Here is a 19,168-nt window from a genome sequence, read left to right as displayed (position 1 = left end):
GTATGGCGACTGAGAAAGTCCGCCTTGACATTCATGACTCCGGCAATGTGGGCCGCTGACAGCTGTTCCAGGTTCGCTTCCGCCCACTGGCAAAGATTCATAGCCTCCTTGGCTAGAGGGGCGCTCTTGGTACCTCCCTGGCGGTTGACATAGGCCACAGCCGTGGCATTGTCCGACAGTACCCGTACAGGCTTCAGCACCAGTACCGGGATGAACTCCAAAAGCGCCAACCGAATGGCTCTGAGTTCCAGGAGGTTGATAGACCACTTCGCCTCTGCAGGAGACCAGAGCCCCTGCGCTGTCCTTCCCAAGCAGTGGGCTCCCCAGCCCGACAATGAGGCGTCCGTCGTGACGACAATCCACTCTGGGGTCACCAGAGGCATTCCTGCAGACAACTTGTCTGCCTGCATCCACCAGCTCAGCGCCTTGCGCACTGCTGGATCCAAGGGAAGACGCACCGCATAATCCTCCGACATCGGAGTCCAGCGCTGCAGCAGAGAGTGTTGTAGTGGTCTCATATGAGCCCTGGCCCAGGGCACTACTTCCATCGTGGCCGTCATAGAGCCCAACAGCTGCACATAGTCCCAAGCCCGAAGAGGAGAGGCTACCAGGAACTGGTCCACCTGAGCCTGAAGTTTGACAATCCGATTGTCTGGCAGGAACACTCTGCCCACTTGGGTGTCGAATCGAACTCCCAGATACTCCAGGGACTGAGTCGGGCGCAGCTGGCTCTTCTCCCAGTTGATGATCCATCCCAGGGAGCTCAAAAGAGCAACTACCCGGTCCACAGCTTTGCCGCACTCTGCATAAGAGGGGGCTCGGATCAACCAGTCGTCCAGATAAGGATGGACTTGTACTCCTTCCTTTCGCAGGAAGGCCGCTATGACCACCATTACTTTGGAAAAGGTCCGCGGAGCAGTAGCCAACCCGAACGGGAGGGCTCTGAACTGGAAGTGTCGGCCCAGGACTGCAAAACGCAGAAAGCGTTGATGAGGAGGCCAGATGGGAATATGCAGGTACGCTTCCTTGATGTCCAAGGAAGCCAGGTACTCCCCTGCCTTCACTGCCGCTATAACAGAGCGGAGAGTCTCCATGCGAAAGTGCCGCACTTTCAAGGCCCGATTGACCCCTTTGAGGTCGAGGATAGGCCGGACAGAACCTCCTTTCTTTGGTACCACAAAGTAAATGGAGTAACGCCCCTTGCCAAGCTGACTTTCTGGCACCGGAACGACCGCACCCAGGCGGATCAGATTGTCCAAAGTCTGCTGCACTGCCACAGCTTTGACCGGAGACTTGCAGGGAGAGAGTACAAACCCGTCTCTTAAGGGTCGGCAGAACTCTAGCTTGTAGCCGTCTCTGATGACTTCCAGCACCCAAGCGTCTGAAGTTATTGTGGTCCACTCGCCCAGAAACGAGGACAGCCGTCCTCCAATCTGCACTGGGGCGTGGACCAAGACCCCGTCATTGGGTACGAGACCCTGGGGGAGGACCGGAGGGAGCACCTCCGGGACGGCGGTCTCTGCGAAAGGAACGCTGCTTGGGGGAGAAATGCCTCTTAAAGGAAGAGGGGGCAGAAGAACCCGACCTGCCCGGGCGGTACCGACGGGCTTCCTGAAACCGTCCTCTGGAGGTACCGGGACGAGCACTAGCCCGAGCCCTGACCTCTGGTAACTTCTTGCCCTTAGATGTGCCGAGATCGGTCACGATTTTGTCCAGCTCGACCCCAAAGAGCAGCTTGCCTTTAAAAGGCAACCTAGCCAGGCGGGATTTAGAGGCGTGGTCAGCAGACCAATGTTTCAGCCAAAGCCACCGCCGCGCAGAGACTGTCTGAGCCATGCCTTTAGCTGAGGCTCTCAAGACATCATACAGCAAGTCTGCCACATAGGCTAAGCCCGATTCCAGGGCTGGCCAATCATCCCTCAAGGAATGATCCGAGGGGGAATCCCGCTGCACCATAGTCAGGCACGCCCTGGCCACATAGGAGCCGCAAACTGAGGCCTGCAAACTTAAAGCAGCCGCCTCAAAGGACGACCTTAAGGCCGCCTCCAATCTCCTGTCTTGGGCGTCCTTTAGGGCCGTGCCACCTTCCACCGGCAATGCCGTTTTCTTAGTCACCGCAGTGATTAAAGAATCCACGGTAGGCCACAGATAGGCCTCACGTTCACTCACAGCCAAAGGATAGAGGCGGGACATAGCCCTAGCCACTTTAAGGCTCGCTTCTGGGACATCCCATTGAGCCGAAATTAAGGTGTGCATGGCATCATGCACGTGGAAGGTTCTAGGCGGGCGCTTCGTCCCCAGCATAATGGCAGAGCCAACAGGGGCTGAGGGAGAGACGTCCTCCGGAGAGGAAATCTTCAAAGTGTCCATGGCCTGTAACAACAGGTTGGGCAAATCCTCTGGGCGAAAAAGCCGCGCTGCAGAGGGGTCATCCGCTCCATCCGAGCGGGGATCCGTCTCCTCCAAGGAATCCGCAAAGGACCGTTGGGAGACCTCAGACACGCTGCCCTCATCTACATCGGAGGAGACAAATTCCTCCAAGGCCTGGGAATCAACCCGAGGGCGTTTACCTCTGGGAACCTCAACCTCTTTACCAGACGAGGGAGCGGGGGCAGCGTTGTGCATGAGGAAGGCCTGATGCAGCAGCAAAACAAACTCGGGGGAGAAACCCCCCAGACTGTGCACTTCCGCAGCCTGGGCAACAGCCCTAGGCGCACTCTCAACCGGCGCTCGCAACAGCGGGGGAGAGGCCTGCTGCGCATCCAAAATGGCGTCCGGCGCGAAACTCCGCGAAGGAGCCGCGCGGGAAGAACGGCTCTTAACTTTAGCCGCTTCTGTGCCGTCGCCCAAATTAAGGGCGTTCATGGCATTAATGTCTCCAACCTCAAGGGCGGCCCAAGAAGAAGCCGTCCGAGCCGCGTGGCCGGCCAAAATGGCGGAGGCGAGGAGCGGGGGATGGGCGTTTATGGCGGGAAAAACCGCCACGCCGGAGGAAGGACCGGGACATTCATCGGTCACGAAACTGCCACCCAACAAGGGCGAATCAGGCTTTAAGACCCCCGCATCCCCTCTAGAAGCGCTCAAGCGACCCGGGGAGCGACCCTTTGCGCCCTCGCCCTCCGACGCCATGTGCCACGAGGAGAAGAATCGGGGAACCCCCGCCCGCTATAAAAAGGTAAAATTACCTGCTGTCCGCTCCGAGTTGTAACGACCTGGTGTCCCAGTGAGTAGCTGCAATAGACGCTTAAATAAACGTCGAAATAAACGCCTTTAAAGACGTTTAAAATTTTTTTTTTTTTTTTTTTTAACGGAGCCAGCGGGAGGGGGGAGAAAAGGAGGGACCTGGCACCACCAGGTTTGCACTTGCTCAAAAGAGCCCTCAACCCCAGGCACTCAACAAAACCTAAAAATTAGGCTTGGAGGCCTAGCCAGAGCTGCTGCTGCTGTGTGTGACCACCACCTGCTGAGATAGAGAACATACTGGGGAGTTTCCGGCAGCACATGACCACATATAGGGAGGCAAAAGTTTGCTCTCTATCTCCACCTGCTGGTAGATGGACACAACCCACCAGTCTATGGATTGATCAGCTTGATGATATGGAAGTTGCCATTTGCACTCAGTCATTTTTTTAAATTACCATGGGAGCACTTACCACAACCCATTTTGTAGGCGGTAGGAGCTCATGCAGTATCCATGCATTAACCAGATAGCACATGGTAATGTAGATGCGCTAACTGGTTAGAGCAGAACGCCCATTCTCCACCCCCGACATGCCCCCATAAAAAAAAGAAACATTTTTTAGCACATAGTTAGCACACATTTTGAAGTTACCACAAGACACCATTTTTAGCTGCATTAGGTACACATTAGTGCTTAACGCAGCTTAGTCAAAGGACCCCTCCCTCTGGGGAAAAAAAACTACCATACTTTAATATAATTCACTTTGAGTTACCAGTGAAAAAGGTTTGAGCAAAATAAAAGTACAAGAAGTAGGAATTGTCAGATATGTAATAAATGTCTAGGTAAAATGTAAAATTTTTGACAGAAAATCTAATAGGTGGTGCCTTCACATATAAGTTATTTTGGTAATTAGACTGTCCAGGTTACTCAGATATAGACAGCAAACAAGAGTGGAGCCCATGAGGTGTTAGCTGTACTCTTCATTCCTTGTGCTTAACTACACTGCCTCCAAGTATCATCTCGAAACATCTGACTGTGCCTGTCAAGATAATGCTCTACAGCTTGCAAAAGAATTACCATCAATACAAACGCCCTACACTGGTAACAGATATATTTCTGTTTAACTGAACTTGCTACTTACAGTGTTTTCTTGTGACCAAAAGGGACAGATGGATACCACACAGCATCACCTATTACATTTTCTAGTTTCAAGCCACAGGGGGCACATCTGGAATCATTACAGTTCTGACACCAGGATAAATGTCTCCCTCCTCTACTGGCAGCAGACAATTTCGCTCAATTAGCTAACAACAGGAAAGCAGGAACATGTAGTATTATTGTGTCTGGTACTTAATATCTGTATGCAAACATGACCCTGGATACAAACTGAAACTTCCCAGTCCTTCTGTATTTAAATTCCCAGGATTTTAGACAAAATCTGCTAAAACTGGAAGATATTTTCTGAATGTAATCACCTAAACACAAACCTTCAGACCCAGGGTAGAAACAGGAGTCACTGCTAAACCACTGTCCTTCCAGGAAAAGTGATATGCTAACATTTTGTTTTAACCTGCTAACTTCCTTCCCTTGATTTCTGCTAAACTAGTCCACTTTGATGGGTTATGTGATCCTACCAGCATATTAACAATTTCTAGGCTGCACCTTATACTGGTTATATCACTGGTAAGTTCTGCTTCCTTTCCTCCATCTGCTTGTTGGGTGGCATAACCCATTGGTTTGGATATTCCGAATGAATATGCATGAGAGATTTGCATGCTTACTAGCCTCCTGTATGCAAGTCTCTCTCATGTATAATTATTAGGGATATCCTGAAAATCTGATCTGTTGGTGGCCCTCAAGGACAGGAAGTAAGGTTCAAGGTCCTATCTTGAACAGAGAACAAGATGGACTGGGATGGACACCTAAACTAGTAGAATACCACAGTCTGACAATACGTAAAACAAATAAAAGACCCATGTCCAATAAAGAACCAATAATAATAAACATTCAAAGCTTGAATTCAGCTGTGGATAAATTCAATTAAAAAGTTCATAGACTGCTTTCTGGGGAATTTTCCCCCAGGTTCAAATGTCTTCCCTCCTGTACCATGAAAAATACAAAGATAAAAAATACACATTTATCTGTGGATAAAGGTGAGCCAGTTGATATTGTGTATCTGGATTTTCAAAAGGTGTTTGACAAAGTACCTCATGAAAGACTCCAGAAGAAATTGGAGAGTCATGGGATAGGAGGTAAGTGTCCTATTGTCGATTAAAAACTGGTTAAAGGATAGAAAACAGAGAGTAGGGTTAAATGGTCAGTATTCTCAATGGAGAAGGGTAGTGGGGCTCCCCAGGGGTCTGTGCTGGGACCACTGCTTTTTAACATATTTATAAATGATCTAGAAATGGGAGTAACTAATGAGGTAATTAAATTTGCTGACAACACAAAGTTAGTCAAAGTTGTTAAATTGCGAGAGGATTGTGAAAAATTACAAGAGGTCCTTACGAAACTGGGCGTCTAAAAGGCAGATGACATTTAATGTGAGCAAGTGCAAAGTGATACATGTGGGAAAGAAGAACCCGAAATATAGCTACATAATGCAAGGTTCCACGTTAGGAGTCACCGACCAATAAAGGGATCTCAGCGTCGTTGTTGATGACAGGTTGAAACCCTCTGTTCAGTGTGCTATGGCAGCTAAGAAAGCAAATAGAATGTTAGGTATTATTAGGAAAGGAATGGAAAACAAAAGTGAGGACGTTATAATGCCTTTGTATCGGTCCATGGTGCAACCACACTGCGAATACTGTGTTCAATTCTGGTCGCCGCATCTCAAAAAAGATATAGTGGAATTTGAAAACGTACAGGAAAGGCTGAAGCATCTAGAGCTCTTCAGCTTGGAGAAAAGATGGCTGAGGGGACATATTATAGAGGTCTATAAAATAATGAGTGGAGTGGAACGGGTAGACGTGAATCATTTGTTTAGTCTTTCCAAAAATACTAGGACTAGGGGGCATGCGATGAAGTAGTAAATTTAATACGAATCGGAGAAAATCTTTCTTCACTCAATGTGTAATTAAACTCTGGAATTCGTTGCCAGAGAATGTGGTAAAGGCAGTTAGCTTAGCGGGGTTTTAAAAAGGTCTGGACGGCTTCCTAAAGAAAAGTCCATAGACCATTATTAAATTGACTTGGAGAAAATCCACTGCTTATTTCTGGGATAAGCGGCATAAAATGCATTGAACTTTTTCGGGATCTTGCCAGGTATTTGTGACCTGGATTGGCCACTGCCGGAAACAGGATGCTGGGCTTAATGGACCTTTGGTCTGTCCCAGTGTGGCAATACTTATGTACTTATTCTTGAAGCTGAAATATTCTCAAACTTAAAATAAGCGGCTCTTTTTCTTGTCTTTGCCTAGACAATTTATTTTCTAGTCATGTTGGGCATAGTCACATACCCCACACATTTTTGAATTCCATTACCGTTTTCATCATCACCTCCTTCCGTGAGAGGGCATTCTAGGTATCTACCACTTTTTCTGTGAAAGAGTTATTTCCTGACACTACTCCTAAGTCGATAGACACCCCTAGAACCTCAATTCATGTCCTTGCTCACCTACCTAACTCAATAAAGAAAAAAACACACTGCCTTATTCATCAACATTTTACAAACTACCCCACTGCCATACATACCCCGGAACACACTCTTCCAATCTCAAGATAACCTGAAAATCCCCAGAATTATTACTGACAGCAACCTAAGCCAACGCCATTACAAAGAAAATGTTCCACACAATGTGGAAAATCAAACGGGTAAAACAATTCTTCCCGAGGGAAACTTTGCAACATAATTCAAACAATGATATTAACACATGTCGATTACTGCAACGGAGTATATGCGGGTTGCAGGGAACAAATCCTAAGGAAACTACAGACTTCTCAGAATACGGCAGCCAGGCTTATCTATGGAAAATCTAAATTTAAAAGCGCAAAACCCCTCCGGGAAAAACTACACTGGCTACCAATCAAGGAACGTATCACTTTCAAGATTTGTACCTTTGTTCACAGAATAATACATGGTCTAGCTCCGAGCTATATGTCTGAACCAATCAACTTACCAATTAGAAACACAACTGAATCAGCCAGAATGTACTTAACTCTTCACTTCCCAAGCTGTAAAAGCCTGAAGTATAAATCAACATACGCGTCAAGTCTCTTATATATGCACACAGCTCTGGAATTCTCTACCAAAATGCCTGGAATCTACAAATAATCATCTAGAATTCCGAAAAAAAAAATAAAAACTTACCTGTTCAAGAAGCCATACCCCACAGTATGACAAACACCAAATAATGAAATATGGCATTTTAATCAGGAAACGGACAGTTTTCAACTCCGACGCATGATCACACCCTAACATTTTGTCTGAATCACCCAACCTATTTACTGATACTTCTTTACTGTACTTGTCACTGTAATAGTACCCCTTTACTGTATCTGTTCACACCGGAGTCTGTAACCACCTCTCTGGAACTATGTAAGCCACTTTGAGCCTACTAATAAGTGGGAAAAGGTGGGATACAAATGTAACAAATAAAAAATACCTGTCAAATTTAGCCCTAACTTTCTGCATGTCAACCAAGCATTTACCATTCACTCTGTAAAAAAAAGTACTTCCTGATGTTACTCCTAAGTTGACCCCCCTGCACTTCTTCCTCCCCTGCCACTGGGTTCCAACTCACACTTTAAACTGACTTTATATGGTGTACCACATAGGCGCCCGGTATAAGAGGCTTGGACAGGCTAAGCCTCCCCCTGCTGTGCTCAGAGAGGTTTAAATTGTTGATTTACCTCCATCCTCACAGCAGGAGCTGCAGTGAAAGCCCTCTAGCCTTGTGTAACCAATTGTAGAAATTGGTTTATGGTTTGTTTACCTTACTGCTGGGAGGGGGGGGGGGGTCCTGGGTTGCCAGGGAGATATTTAAAGAGGATGACTTCCTGACCTGCACTGAGGACAGATAGCAACAGAATTGGATACTGGACCAGCATGATCAGAAAAAGTCACCAAACAACAAAGGTAGAAAAGATCATTTTATTTTCATTATAGTGTTTGGAATATGTCCACTTTGAGAATCAGGTGCTCAACATTAAAAGTTTATATTTATTTACTTATTTATGGCATTTTATCCCACATTAAACATGAATTAGGGTGTTTTGTGGCTCTACATGAGAATTGTGATGATATGATCCCTTGTTTCATATTGTTGACGGTCTGCATTTTCCGTATGGGTGGTATATTGGTGTATTAGGTTCTGCCCAGTGTTATATTTATGGTACAGTAAGGTTCTGAGTGTGTTTTTGCACAAAGTTGTGCATAGTGTTTTGCAGTTGAGCGATTGTGCTTAGAATATGCTTTGAGCAACCACTTTATTCTTTGACATGTGATACATATCTAATATCTAAATTTAATAAAAGGTATTAATTGCGACTTTTATTTTTATTTATTTTTTCTGTGTGTTATCAGACAATTATGGATTATAGCTCCACCCCTGGCCCCACCCCTAACCCCACCCCCTTAGCCTCCCCAAACAGTTGGGCCACCGACCGCCTATGGTGTCCCACACAGTTCAAACCACAAATTATGAGGTTTGCAGCAGCTCTTCTCTCTCACCTTTAGACCCAACTGGTGTGCAATAAGAAGGATAATGGAAAAGGAAAGGATAAAAAAAAAACTGGTGGTGAGAAAGCTGCTGTTACTGGGACGACTTGGACTTTGTATATAAAACAGAAGAAATCAGAGGGACTGGGAAGGCAACATAAAATTGTGGGCATGAGACAGGGGATTGGCTGTGGGGTATAATGGCATGCAAATACCCCAGAATAGTGTGTGAGAGGATCAGTTGGAGAGGGAACTGAAAAATGACCTATAGAATGGGGAGGAAGGAGACAGCAGGACAAGGAAGAGGACTAGGAGGCAGTTCTGCAAGAAGGAAAAAGAACAGAACAAGGGCCAGAGAAAGGACACCTCTTCCTAAATCAGGTCCTCCACGCATTTCAATACTTCCTTTCAGATTCTTAACACCCCATCTTCCAAACCAACAATCACAGATCCTGCCTCCACTGACCTTTCCCCAGCTTCTCTTCCTAGAGCTGAAAACTAGCTCCAAATTTGCAAGACAGGTGTGGCCCAGTCCTGGCTTTATTCCATCACATGCAGGAACCTGTAATTCTGATTTCCCAGCTGTATACCCTAAGCAAAATACCACCACAAACTCCATTTTTAATGTACTAGGTCCATCTCTCTGGAATCATCTACCACAATACTTAAGAATGGAAACATCCCATCAGGTCTTTAGAAGAAGACTTAAAGCTCTTTTGTTTAAGAATGCATTTGGATTATATTAACCAGCAAAATGGCAAGAGAACCAGCCAAAGGCTTGGGGACACATAGGGGTGAATTCTATATATGGCACCAAAAAAAGTGCTATTCTGTAAGCTGCGCTTAAAGTTAGGCACGGTTTATAGAACAGCGCTTATGCTTGGGAATTACACCGGCCACTTGCACCAACTGAAACATGGTGCAAACCTACGCACCTAAATTAGACGCGTTTCCCCCCTTATTCTATAACTACGTGTGTTAATTTTAGAAATGCCCCTGTTACACCCATGACCCTCCATTTCTGTGCCCCCTTTTTAAACTCATGCACATATTCCAATTAAATCTAATAAGTGTCAATAACTGCTTAACAAGCCTCTTATCAGTGCTAATTAGCTCATTAGTCAATTAAATTACATGCGCAAATTGGGCACGTGCCCAAATTTGTGCAATTATTAGCAACTTTTATGCAATTAGGGGGATAATGTAATTTCTGCTTCACTTATACTCTATGTTTAAACAATTTTTATTAGAAGAAAACCTGATAAACAACAAAAGATAAACATCCAAACTCATATTTGAGGAATACAAAATACCGACCCACCCACCCTCAAATAGACATTCTAACCTGAAACAATTTCGCAGAAGTCACCAACCAAAGAACCCCCTCCCTCTCTTCCACCACTCATACACATACAACAGCCGCTAAAAAGGGTCTGTACTCTTATGAGCGAAGAATATTCGCGCCTGTAATCAGCAAAGACAGAATGGAAGAGCCCCCCCAAACCATAATCCCTCCCCCCTCCAATCACCAAAGGAAAATGTGCAACATAGACGTGAACTTGCTGCGTATCGAGCAGGGCTCCAATTAATTCCAATTGTTGTGCAAGGCGAAGAAGGGACTTGGGGTAGTTTATAACAAATCCTGATAGCTCTAGCACCCGAATAGTCCTCTGTATGGACTCCTGAGCACCATCCTCCAACGTGCTCTTCACCAGCCAATTGTCACGGTAAAGGAACACATAGACTCCAAGTCTGCGTAGCAACACTGCGACTATCACTAGACATTTAGTAAATACCCTAGAAGCTGACGAGGCCAAAAGGCAAAACACGGTACCAGTAGTGATGCGTTCCCAGTCGAAACTGGAGATACTTCCAGTGGGCTGGAAGCATCAGGATACGAGTATATACATCCTTCAAGTACAGAGATCATAACCAATTGTTTTTCTGAATCATTGGTAGAAGGGTGCTCTGGGAAACCATCCTGAAGTTTTCCTTGACCAGGAATTTATTTTCCTAACTTGATACATTTTTGACAAGCTTTAAGGGTAATAAACAGAAATAAAAAAAAATATATAGTAAAGAAAATAAGATAACACATTTTTTGATTAGCTTACGAAGGGAACCCTTCAGATACCCGAGCCCTCTTCTTCAGGTCAGATATGAACAAGAAATTACAATATCGACATACACAGACACTGGAAAGAATGTCATGTGCTCTCCGCATTTGTCGGTTTCTACATTTGTAGAATTTTCATCCAGGGAACTCCCTGTTAAGAGGCACTGGCTAGCAGGCTACTTACTGCACATTAGTTGCTGCCTCGTGCTATAATAAGAGCCGCCTCCAGCCCTCTTTCCCTGGCTGCTGCAACCGCTTGAGCCGCAGCAGCGCCCTAGGTTGCAGAGCTCGCGCAAGGAAACAGATGTGTGCGCAGCGGCTGGTAGTACCTGAGCTGTCAGCCCCTGCTCCTCGTCCTCATGACCACTTAGCACCCTCCGAAGCTTGTCCATGGTGCGCGCCGCGGCCCGGAGCCTGCTACCACCAAAGGAGCTGCGTAGGCACTAAAGTGCTTCTTTCACGCCCCCCTCCTCCCTCAACTGTACACTTTCTAGCGTCTCAGCTGCCACAGTGAAACCTAAACAGGAAGTCTGTCTCTCGCCGCCACTGCACTGAGCGGAAGTCCGGCACAAAAAGATTGTCCGTGGAGGTCCGTGCCAAGCAAGGCGGTGGGAGGAAACAGGAGCTGGGATGACGTCAAAGGTTGAAGCCACTTAGGATAATCATTGTTTCCTCTTCCCCCCCGCGCAGTCGTCATCTACTACGTTCAAAACAAAGCAAATAAACCTATGAGCTGCTGCATCCACTTTGTCGTTCTTTATTGCTGGTAGCATTTTTATTTAATCTCACTTATATTTTCAAACATGCTGGCTTGTGCAGCATATGGATGTACACAGAAGAAGTATTGATTTCATCGGTTACAGTACTAATTTGTTCTACTTTTTAAATCATTGTGTCATTTGGAGGGGCTGGCTATAGGGACTCCCTGTATTCATGCAGTGATGTTTTCACCTAGTAAAGGGCCACCAAAACAGACATCGTGTTATGAGACAATCAGACTTACTATTTATAAGTACAATTTAAAAAAATATATTAATTAAGTTGAAACTGGAAGCATTCAACATCTTTTTTTCCTGTGCCTACATCAAAAGAAAAAGATGGCATATGGAAACTTGCTTCTTTTTGTTCTGTGGAATGCGGCTTAGTAAACAGGGCCCTACTATGGTTTAGCTTGTGCTAAGGCTAGAGACGCCTGTATATTTCTATGGGTGTCTCTAGCGTTAGCACATGCTCATTTGTAGTGCATGCTAAAAACATTAGCGTGCTTGTGCAGCTTAGTAAACAGGGCCCTTGCAATATGAGCCATCCAGGGACAGAGAAATACCCAGTGTCCCTGAATGTAACTCACCTTGAGTTTCTACTGAAAAAGGTGTGTGCAAAATCCAAATAAATAATCAAACATATAAACGGCGAGTGACCAAACTCACTCGCAAATGCGCAATAAAGACCCTCTCTGTCCCGCCACTGCGTCAATACGTGATGACGGGGCGGGACAGAGAGGGTCTCTACTGCGCAAGGGGAGGGACGAAACCGCCGTCGCTACCGCTCCCCCCCAAGGTCGCCGCCACCACTCCCCCCACCCAGAGTCGCTGCCGCCACCCACCCGGGCCCTCGCTCCGCTATAGAAACAGCGCCAATGCAGCACAGAGCTCAGCTGAGCTGCCGTCGGCCTTCCTTCCTTGCCTGTGTCCCGCCCTCGCCCACGAGGGCGGGACACAGGCAGAGAAGAAGGAGGGCCGACAGCAGCTCAGCTGAGCTGTGTGCTGCGTTCCTGCACTGTTTCAATAGCGAAGCGAGGGCCCGGCCCGGGTGGAGGGGTGGCGGCGACTCTGGGGGGGGGGGCGGCGACTCTGGGGGGGGGGGCGGTGGCGGGGGGGGCCTTGCAGCGGCGAGCAGAAGGGGCCTTTCAAACCCCCCCCCGTCCCTTTTTTACGGGCTCAACGGCTAGTAAATAAAATAAAAGACAGATATTGAATAATGAGGGCAGAGTTATCTTCATGCAGAAGTCCAGTCAGTCTAAATGTGCCAACATTGTCCACTACAGCACACTATTAGCCATCAAGTTAATAGAAAGTTAATTATGTTCAGTTGTAAATAAATTTGTTGGCTTAGGCTGCTTGCTATATGAATATTCCATCACTGTTTCATTATTGCTACCCGGTATTACATATTAAGGGTATTTGCTTTAAACTTTGTACTTTATTTATCCAGTCCCTTACATGCACATGGTTTTGCTTTTTAAACCCAAAGATGTATCCATTCCTAGCCTAACTGAGATAATATTTAACCATCTCTCTGACCTCATGTGCAACTTTCTTCAAATCAGTCACCTTACTTTCAAATTCTTCCTACTTTCTTACTCATCTATATGTTACAACTTTGCCTTACCTGTCACTACCAATTATAATGTTCTATTACATATTGTGTTGTCATTGCAAGTAGTATACCATGCCATATTTTGTATTGTTACTTGAATATTTTTACTGCTGTAATTGCCTATTGCTCATGTTTGATCACTAACTACACCCTCTCCAAAAGACATTACACGATGTGATACCCGCAAGCGAGCCTTCTCCGGAGTAGCCCCCATACTCTGGAATGCATTGCCTGAAAGGCTCCGCTTAACACAAGATTACCTCTACTTCAGGAAGCAGGTGAAAGCTTGGCTCTTCAACCAAGCCTTTAATGGAAGAAGTAACTGACTTGTTAGTCTCACTCACACACACAAGGATTGACTCAGGCTGCACATACTGCAGCTGGACATGTTTATCCACTCCTACCCTAGCTGAGATAATATTTAACCATCTCTCTGACCTCATGTGCAACTTTCTTCAAATCAATCACATTACTTTCTAATTCTTCCTACTTTCTTACTCATCTATATATTACAACTTTGCCTTACCTGTCACTACCAATTATAATGTTCTAGTACATATTGAGGCATATTTTCAAAGCACTTAGCCTCCCAAAGTTCCATAGAAACCTATGGAACTTAGCCTCCCAAAGTGCTTTGAAAATATGCCTCTATGTGCTTTGAAAATGAGCCCGATTGTGTTGTCGTTACAAGTAGTATACCATGCCATACTTTGTATTGTTGTTCGAATATTTTTACTGCTGTAATTGCCTACTGTTCATGTTTGATCTATTCTTACTGTACACCGCCTTGAGGGAATTCCTTCAAATAGGCAGTAAATAAATCCTAATAAATAAATAAAATAAATAAATAAATAAATAAATAAAGATGAATCCTAAGGGTGGTGAACCAATTAGGTATACACTGTATTGTTTCTGACTTTACTTGTTTTGGACTGCTTTGGGTCCTCCTGATCTGTACACTTGCTGTCTGGAATTTTGGAAAATGGAAATGAGAAAATAAAAATGAAGTTTTGGATGTACTCTGTAGAAGGTGTTGTTTACTTTTGCAATGTGTGTATGGATGCCTGTTCTGGTGTGTGCATGTGATAATGTTAGAATAACTGTCTATATTTATGGCTATGATTATGCTAATCTCAACTTTCTTAAATGTTTCAGACATATCCATCTACATGCTCCCATGATATAACTGAATTCTTTTATTCTGTCTCACTGTATTTTCAAATGTAAACCACATTGAACCCAAGTTTGCTTGAGATAATGTGGGATAATTTTTTTAAATCCTTTATCCTCCACCTTTTAAGACATGTGCCTATCCCAGCTGGATGGTGATTTATTTATTTTTTATTTTATTGCATTTGTATCCCACATTTTCCCACCTATTTGCAGGCTCAATGTGTCTTACAGAGTATGGTTATGACATAATCATTCCATTACACCAGATACATTTAGTGGTGTGCAAAGATTAGGTAAGGGAAGAGAGATGGCAGGTATTAGTCGGGGTGGAAGGTAAGGTAGTTTTGTAAGGCTATGGGTTCGCTTTGTAAGCCTTATGGAAGAGATGTGTTTTCAAAGATTTGCGGAAGTTATTTATTTCGTCAGTAGCTTTCAGGGATGTAGGTAGTGCATTCCACAGCTGCGTGCTCATGTAAGAGAAGGTGGTGGTGTGTATTAGCTTGTATTTTAGTCCTTTGCAGCTGGGGAAGTGCAGATTAAGAAATTTGCGGGATGGCCGGTTCCAAGATGGCGCTCTGACTGGTTGCACCCGAGTTAGCTGCTGAGGTGACTCTGTAGTTTTTTTTGCTGATTTCGCCGCTTCTGCAACCTCTTTGATGGGGAAACGGAGGGGGAAAGTTAAGGAGCGTTCCTCGGCTCCTGAAACGTCCTCGGCGCTACGGCAATCGACTCTTCAGTTCCCGAAGCAACTACCGGGACCTCGGGGAACTTCGACCCCCTCTGCCGCTCTCGACGCATCGGCGTCGATCGAAAGCGTCGACGGGGCTTCTCTGAGCCCTGTAGAACGCATTGCCCCGCCTCAACCCGGAAGGGAATCGCCGGCAGCCCAAGCAGGGAAGGAGAACGTAAACGCTCAGCCAAGCCTGCTCGAGGGAAGGTCTGCGACGATAGAAAATGAAATCCAACTGAAAGAAACACTTCTTCAATCAGCCTCTCAGGTACTTCCTTTGGAAATTGTTTCTAAACTTTCGCAAGTTGGTATTCAGACTCAACCCTTTCCTGGAAATTTAGGCGTGATTAAACCTGCAATTGTGACACTTGAGTCACTATGGGACATGGTGCATAATATTCAGGTCTCTATGCAACCTTCAATAAAAGAAAATACTGAACATATTAAAACTATTTCTCAAGCTGCGCTACTTCAAGCACAGGCATCAGCACAACAGGCCTTGAAACTGGAAAATTTACATATTAAATTACAAGAGAGGGGAACTTTGGAGTCAGCTTTGATTAAGGATAATATTTTTCTTCATAAACGGACAGAATACCTGGAGAATCAGATTCGGAGACTTAATCTTAGGTTTCTCAACTTCCCTAAGTCGCCTTTAATTTCACCGATTGAAATGGCTAAGAAATATATTGTGGACATTCTAGGAATGGACAAGGATTCATTGCCCCCCATAACACGGGCCTATTATATCTGGAACCCACAAGGGGGTGATGGACATCTCCCAGGGAAAGGGGATGGAATGAATTTAACTTCATTCCTAGAGAGCTCACTGGAGATTGTTACACAGAGGTCTATGTTGCTTGTTACTTTTGCTTTGGAGCCAGATCGTAATGCAATATTAAGACTTTCCCTAAGACACTTAGAAAACCTGTTTATGGGATCAAAGGTCCGTGTTTTTCCTGATCTCTCAAGACCCACTCAAGTTAGACGCAGGGCCTTTTTGGAAATGCGTCCGAGAGTGTTGGCCATGGGAATAAATTTCACTTTACGATTTCCTTGTATTTGTAATTTAATGCTTGAGGGTAAACAATTTCAATTTGTTGACCCTAAACAGTTAAAAGAATTTCTTGATGCTAGAGTAGATATGAATGTTATATGCCCACCATAATATAGCAGGCTGGGATCAGTAACCCCTAGGTAGCAACTGGTGGGACTTACTTAATTGTTTTTGATATCTATTTCTTTATTCTTGGAACCAATGTTTCTTTATTTTTAGTGGACAAAATGGCTATAAATTTTACTTTTCCTTTTTTTTTTTCTTTTCCTGATGTAAATGCCTATTACATGATTATAATTTGTTGTGAAATAATGATTTAAATTAATAAATAAATAAAATAAAATAAAAAAAAAGAAATTTGCGGGATGATCTTATGACGTTTCTGGGAGGCAGGTCCACAAGGTTTAGCATGTAGCTTGGGGCATCTGCATGAATGATTTTGTGTACAATTGTGCAAATCTTGAACGCGACGCGTTCCTTGAGTGGGAGCCAGTGAAGTTTCTCTCTTAGGGGTTTTGCACTTTCATATTTAGTTTTTCCAAATATGAGTCTGGCGGTGGTATTCTGGGCTGTTTGGAGTTTTTTGATGGTTTGTTCTTTGCAGCCAGCGTACAGTGCGTTACAGTAGTCCAGATGGCTTATTACCATTGATTGTACCAGAGTACGGAAGATATATCTCAGGAAGAAAGGTTTTACTCTTTTGAGTTTCCACATGGAGTGGAACATTTTTTTCGTTGTGTTCTTCACGTGAGCATCTAGTGTGAGGTTTCGGTCAATGGTGACTCCGAGAATTTTTAGATTTTGTGCGATGGGAAGAGAACAGTATGGTGTGGTTATTGTGGAGTAGTTGTTTTTGTTGTGTTGTGAGGTGAGTACAAGACATTGTGTTTTCTCCGCATTGAGTTTCAGCTGGAATGCATCCGCCCAGGAGTGATGGCACATATATTCCACTAATAAGTTAAATGATTAACTGGCTTTCTTCAAAGGATTATATAACCTTTGGATGCATGACTAGGAACAAAAATATATACTTATTTATTCAATATCACAATTCCTCATGTATAGCCACAAAACAGCCGTTTAGGGTGGATAGTGTTCACAATGAGCTCTTTTTATTATCAACCAGATTGAAGAGATAAGAGTTTTCAGCTTTGGCACAGTATAAATCATCACAAGAACAAAATATAAGAAAACCAATTTTTATATTTGATATACCATTCTATCTGGCATGCATAAAGATTTGTTAACCTTAAAATAGCTATCAGTTTTGCCCACTGCTTTCCAACTTCTTCCAGATGTTCTCATCTAGCTAACAACTACATAAGTACATAAGTACATAAGTAGTGCCATACTGGGAAAGACCAAAGGTCCATCTAGCCCAGCATCCTGTCACCGACAGTGGCCAATCCAGGTCAAGGGCACCTGGCACGCTCCCCAAACGTAAAAACATTCCAGACAAGTTATACCTAAAAATGCGGAATTTTTCCAAGTCCATTTAATAGCGGTCTATGGACTTGTCCTTTAGGAATCTATCTAACCCCTTTTTAAACTCCGTCAAGTTAACCGCCCGTACCACGTTCTCCGGCAACGAATTCCAGAGTCTAATTACACGTTGGGTGAAGAAAAATTTTCTCCGATTCGTTTTAAATTTACCACACTGTAGCTTCAACTCATGCCCTCTAGTCCTAGTATTTTTGGATAGCGTGAACAGTCGCTTCACATCCACCCGATCCATTCCACTCATTATTTTATACACTTCTATCATATCTCCCCTCAGCCGTCTCTTCTCCAAGCTGAAAAGCCCTAGCCTTCTCAGCCTCTCTTCGTAGGAAAGTCGTCCCATCCCCACTATCATTTTCGTCGCCCTTCGCTGTACCTTTTCCAATTCTACTATATCTTTTTTGAGATACGGAGACCAGTACTGAACACAATACTCCAGGTGCGGTCGCACCATGGAGCGATACAACGACATTATAACATCCGCACACCTGGACTCCATACCCTTCCTAATAACACCCAACATTCTATTCGCTTTCCTAGCCGCAGCAGCACACTGAGCAGAAGGTTTCAGCGTATCATCGACGACGACACCCAGATTCCTTTCTTGATCCGTAACTCCTAACGCGGAACCTTGCAAGACGTAGCTATAATTCGGGTTCCTCTTACCCACATGCATCACTTTGCACTTGTCAACATTGAACTTCATCTGCCACTTGCACGCCCATTCTCCCAGTCTCGCAAGGTCCTCCTGTAATCGTTCACATTCCTCCTGCGACTTGACGACCCTGAATAATTTTGTGTCATCGGCGAATTTAATTACCTCACTAGTTATTCCCATCTCTAGGTCATTTATAAATACATTAAAAAGCAACGGACCCAGCACAGACCCCTGCGGGACCCCACTAACTACCCTCCTCCACTGAGAATACTGGCCACGCAATCCTACTCTCTGCTTCCTATCTTTCAACCAGTTCTTAATCCATAATAATACCCTACCTCCGATTCCATGACTCTGCAATTTCTTCAGGAGTCTTTCGTGCGGCACTTTGTCAAACGCCTTCTGAAAATCCAGATATACAATATCAACCGGCTCCCCATTGTCCACATGTTTGCTTACCCCCTCAAAAAAATGCATTAGATTGGTGAGGCAAGACTTCCCTTCACTAAATCCGTGCTGACTTTGTCTCATCAGTCCATGTTTTTGTATATGCTCTGCAATTTTATTCTTAATAATAGCCTCCACCATCTTGCCCGGCACCGACGTCAGACTCACCGGTCTATAATTTCCCGGATCTCCTCTGGAACCCTTCTTAAAAATCGGAGTAACATTGGCTACCCTCCAGTCTTCCGGTACTACACTCGATTTTAGGGACAGA

The 19,168-nt window shown here is 44.7% G+C and overlaps 1 protein-coding gene across 1 annotated transcript in view; it reads right to left on the bottom strand.

The window, feature by feature from the left end:
• The window catches only part of SFT2D1 (SFT2 domain containing 1), a 112,997-nt gene extending 101,446 nt beyond the window's left edge, over positions 1–11,551 (bottom strand). The window contains exon 1 of the mRNA XM_030198079.1: positions 11,286–11,551. Coding sequence (XP_030053939.1) covers positions 11,286–11,348 — 63 coding nt within the window. The 5' untranslated portion in view covers positions 11,349–11,551. The remainder of the gene's footprint in view (positions 1–11,285) is intronic.
• Between the last annotated feature and the right edge of the window lie 7,617 nt (positions 11,552–19,168).

This window comes from Microcaecilia unicolor, chromosome 3 (assembly GCF_901765095.1).
Source record: "Microcaecilia unicolor chromosome 3, aMicUni1.1, whole genome shotgun sequence".
Classification (NCBI taxonomy): Eukaryota; Metazoa; Chordata; class Amphibia; order Gymnophiona; family Siphonopidae; genus Microcaecilia; species Microcaecilia unicolor.
Note: the sequence above shows the minus strand (reverse complement) of the source record. Positions and strands in the feature narration are given on the sequence as shown.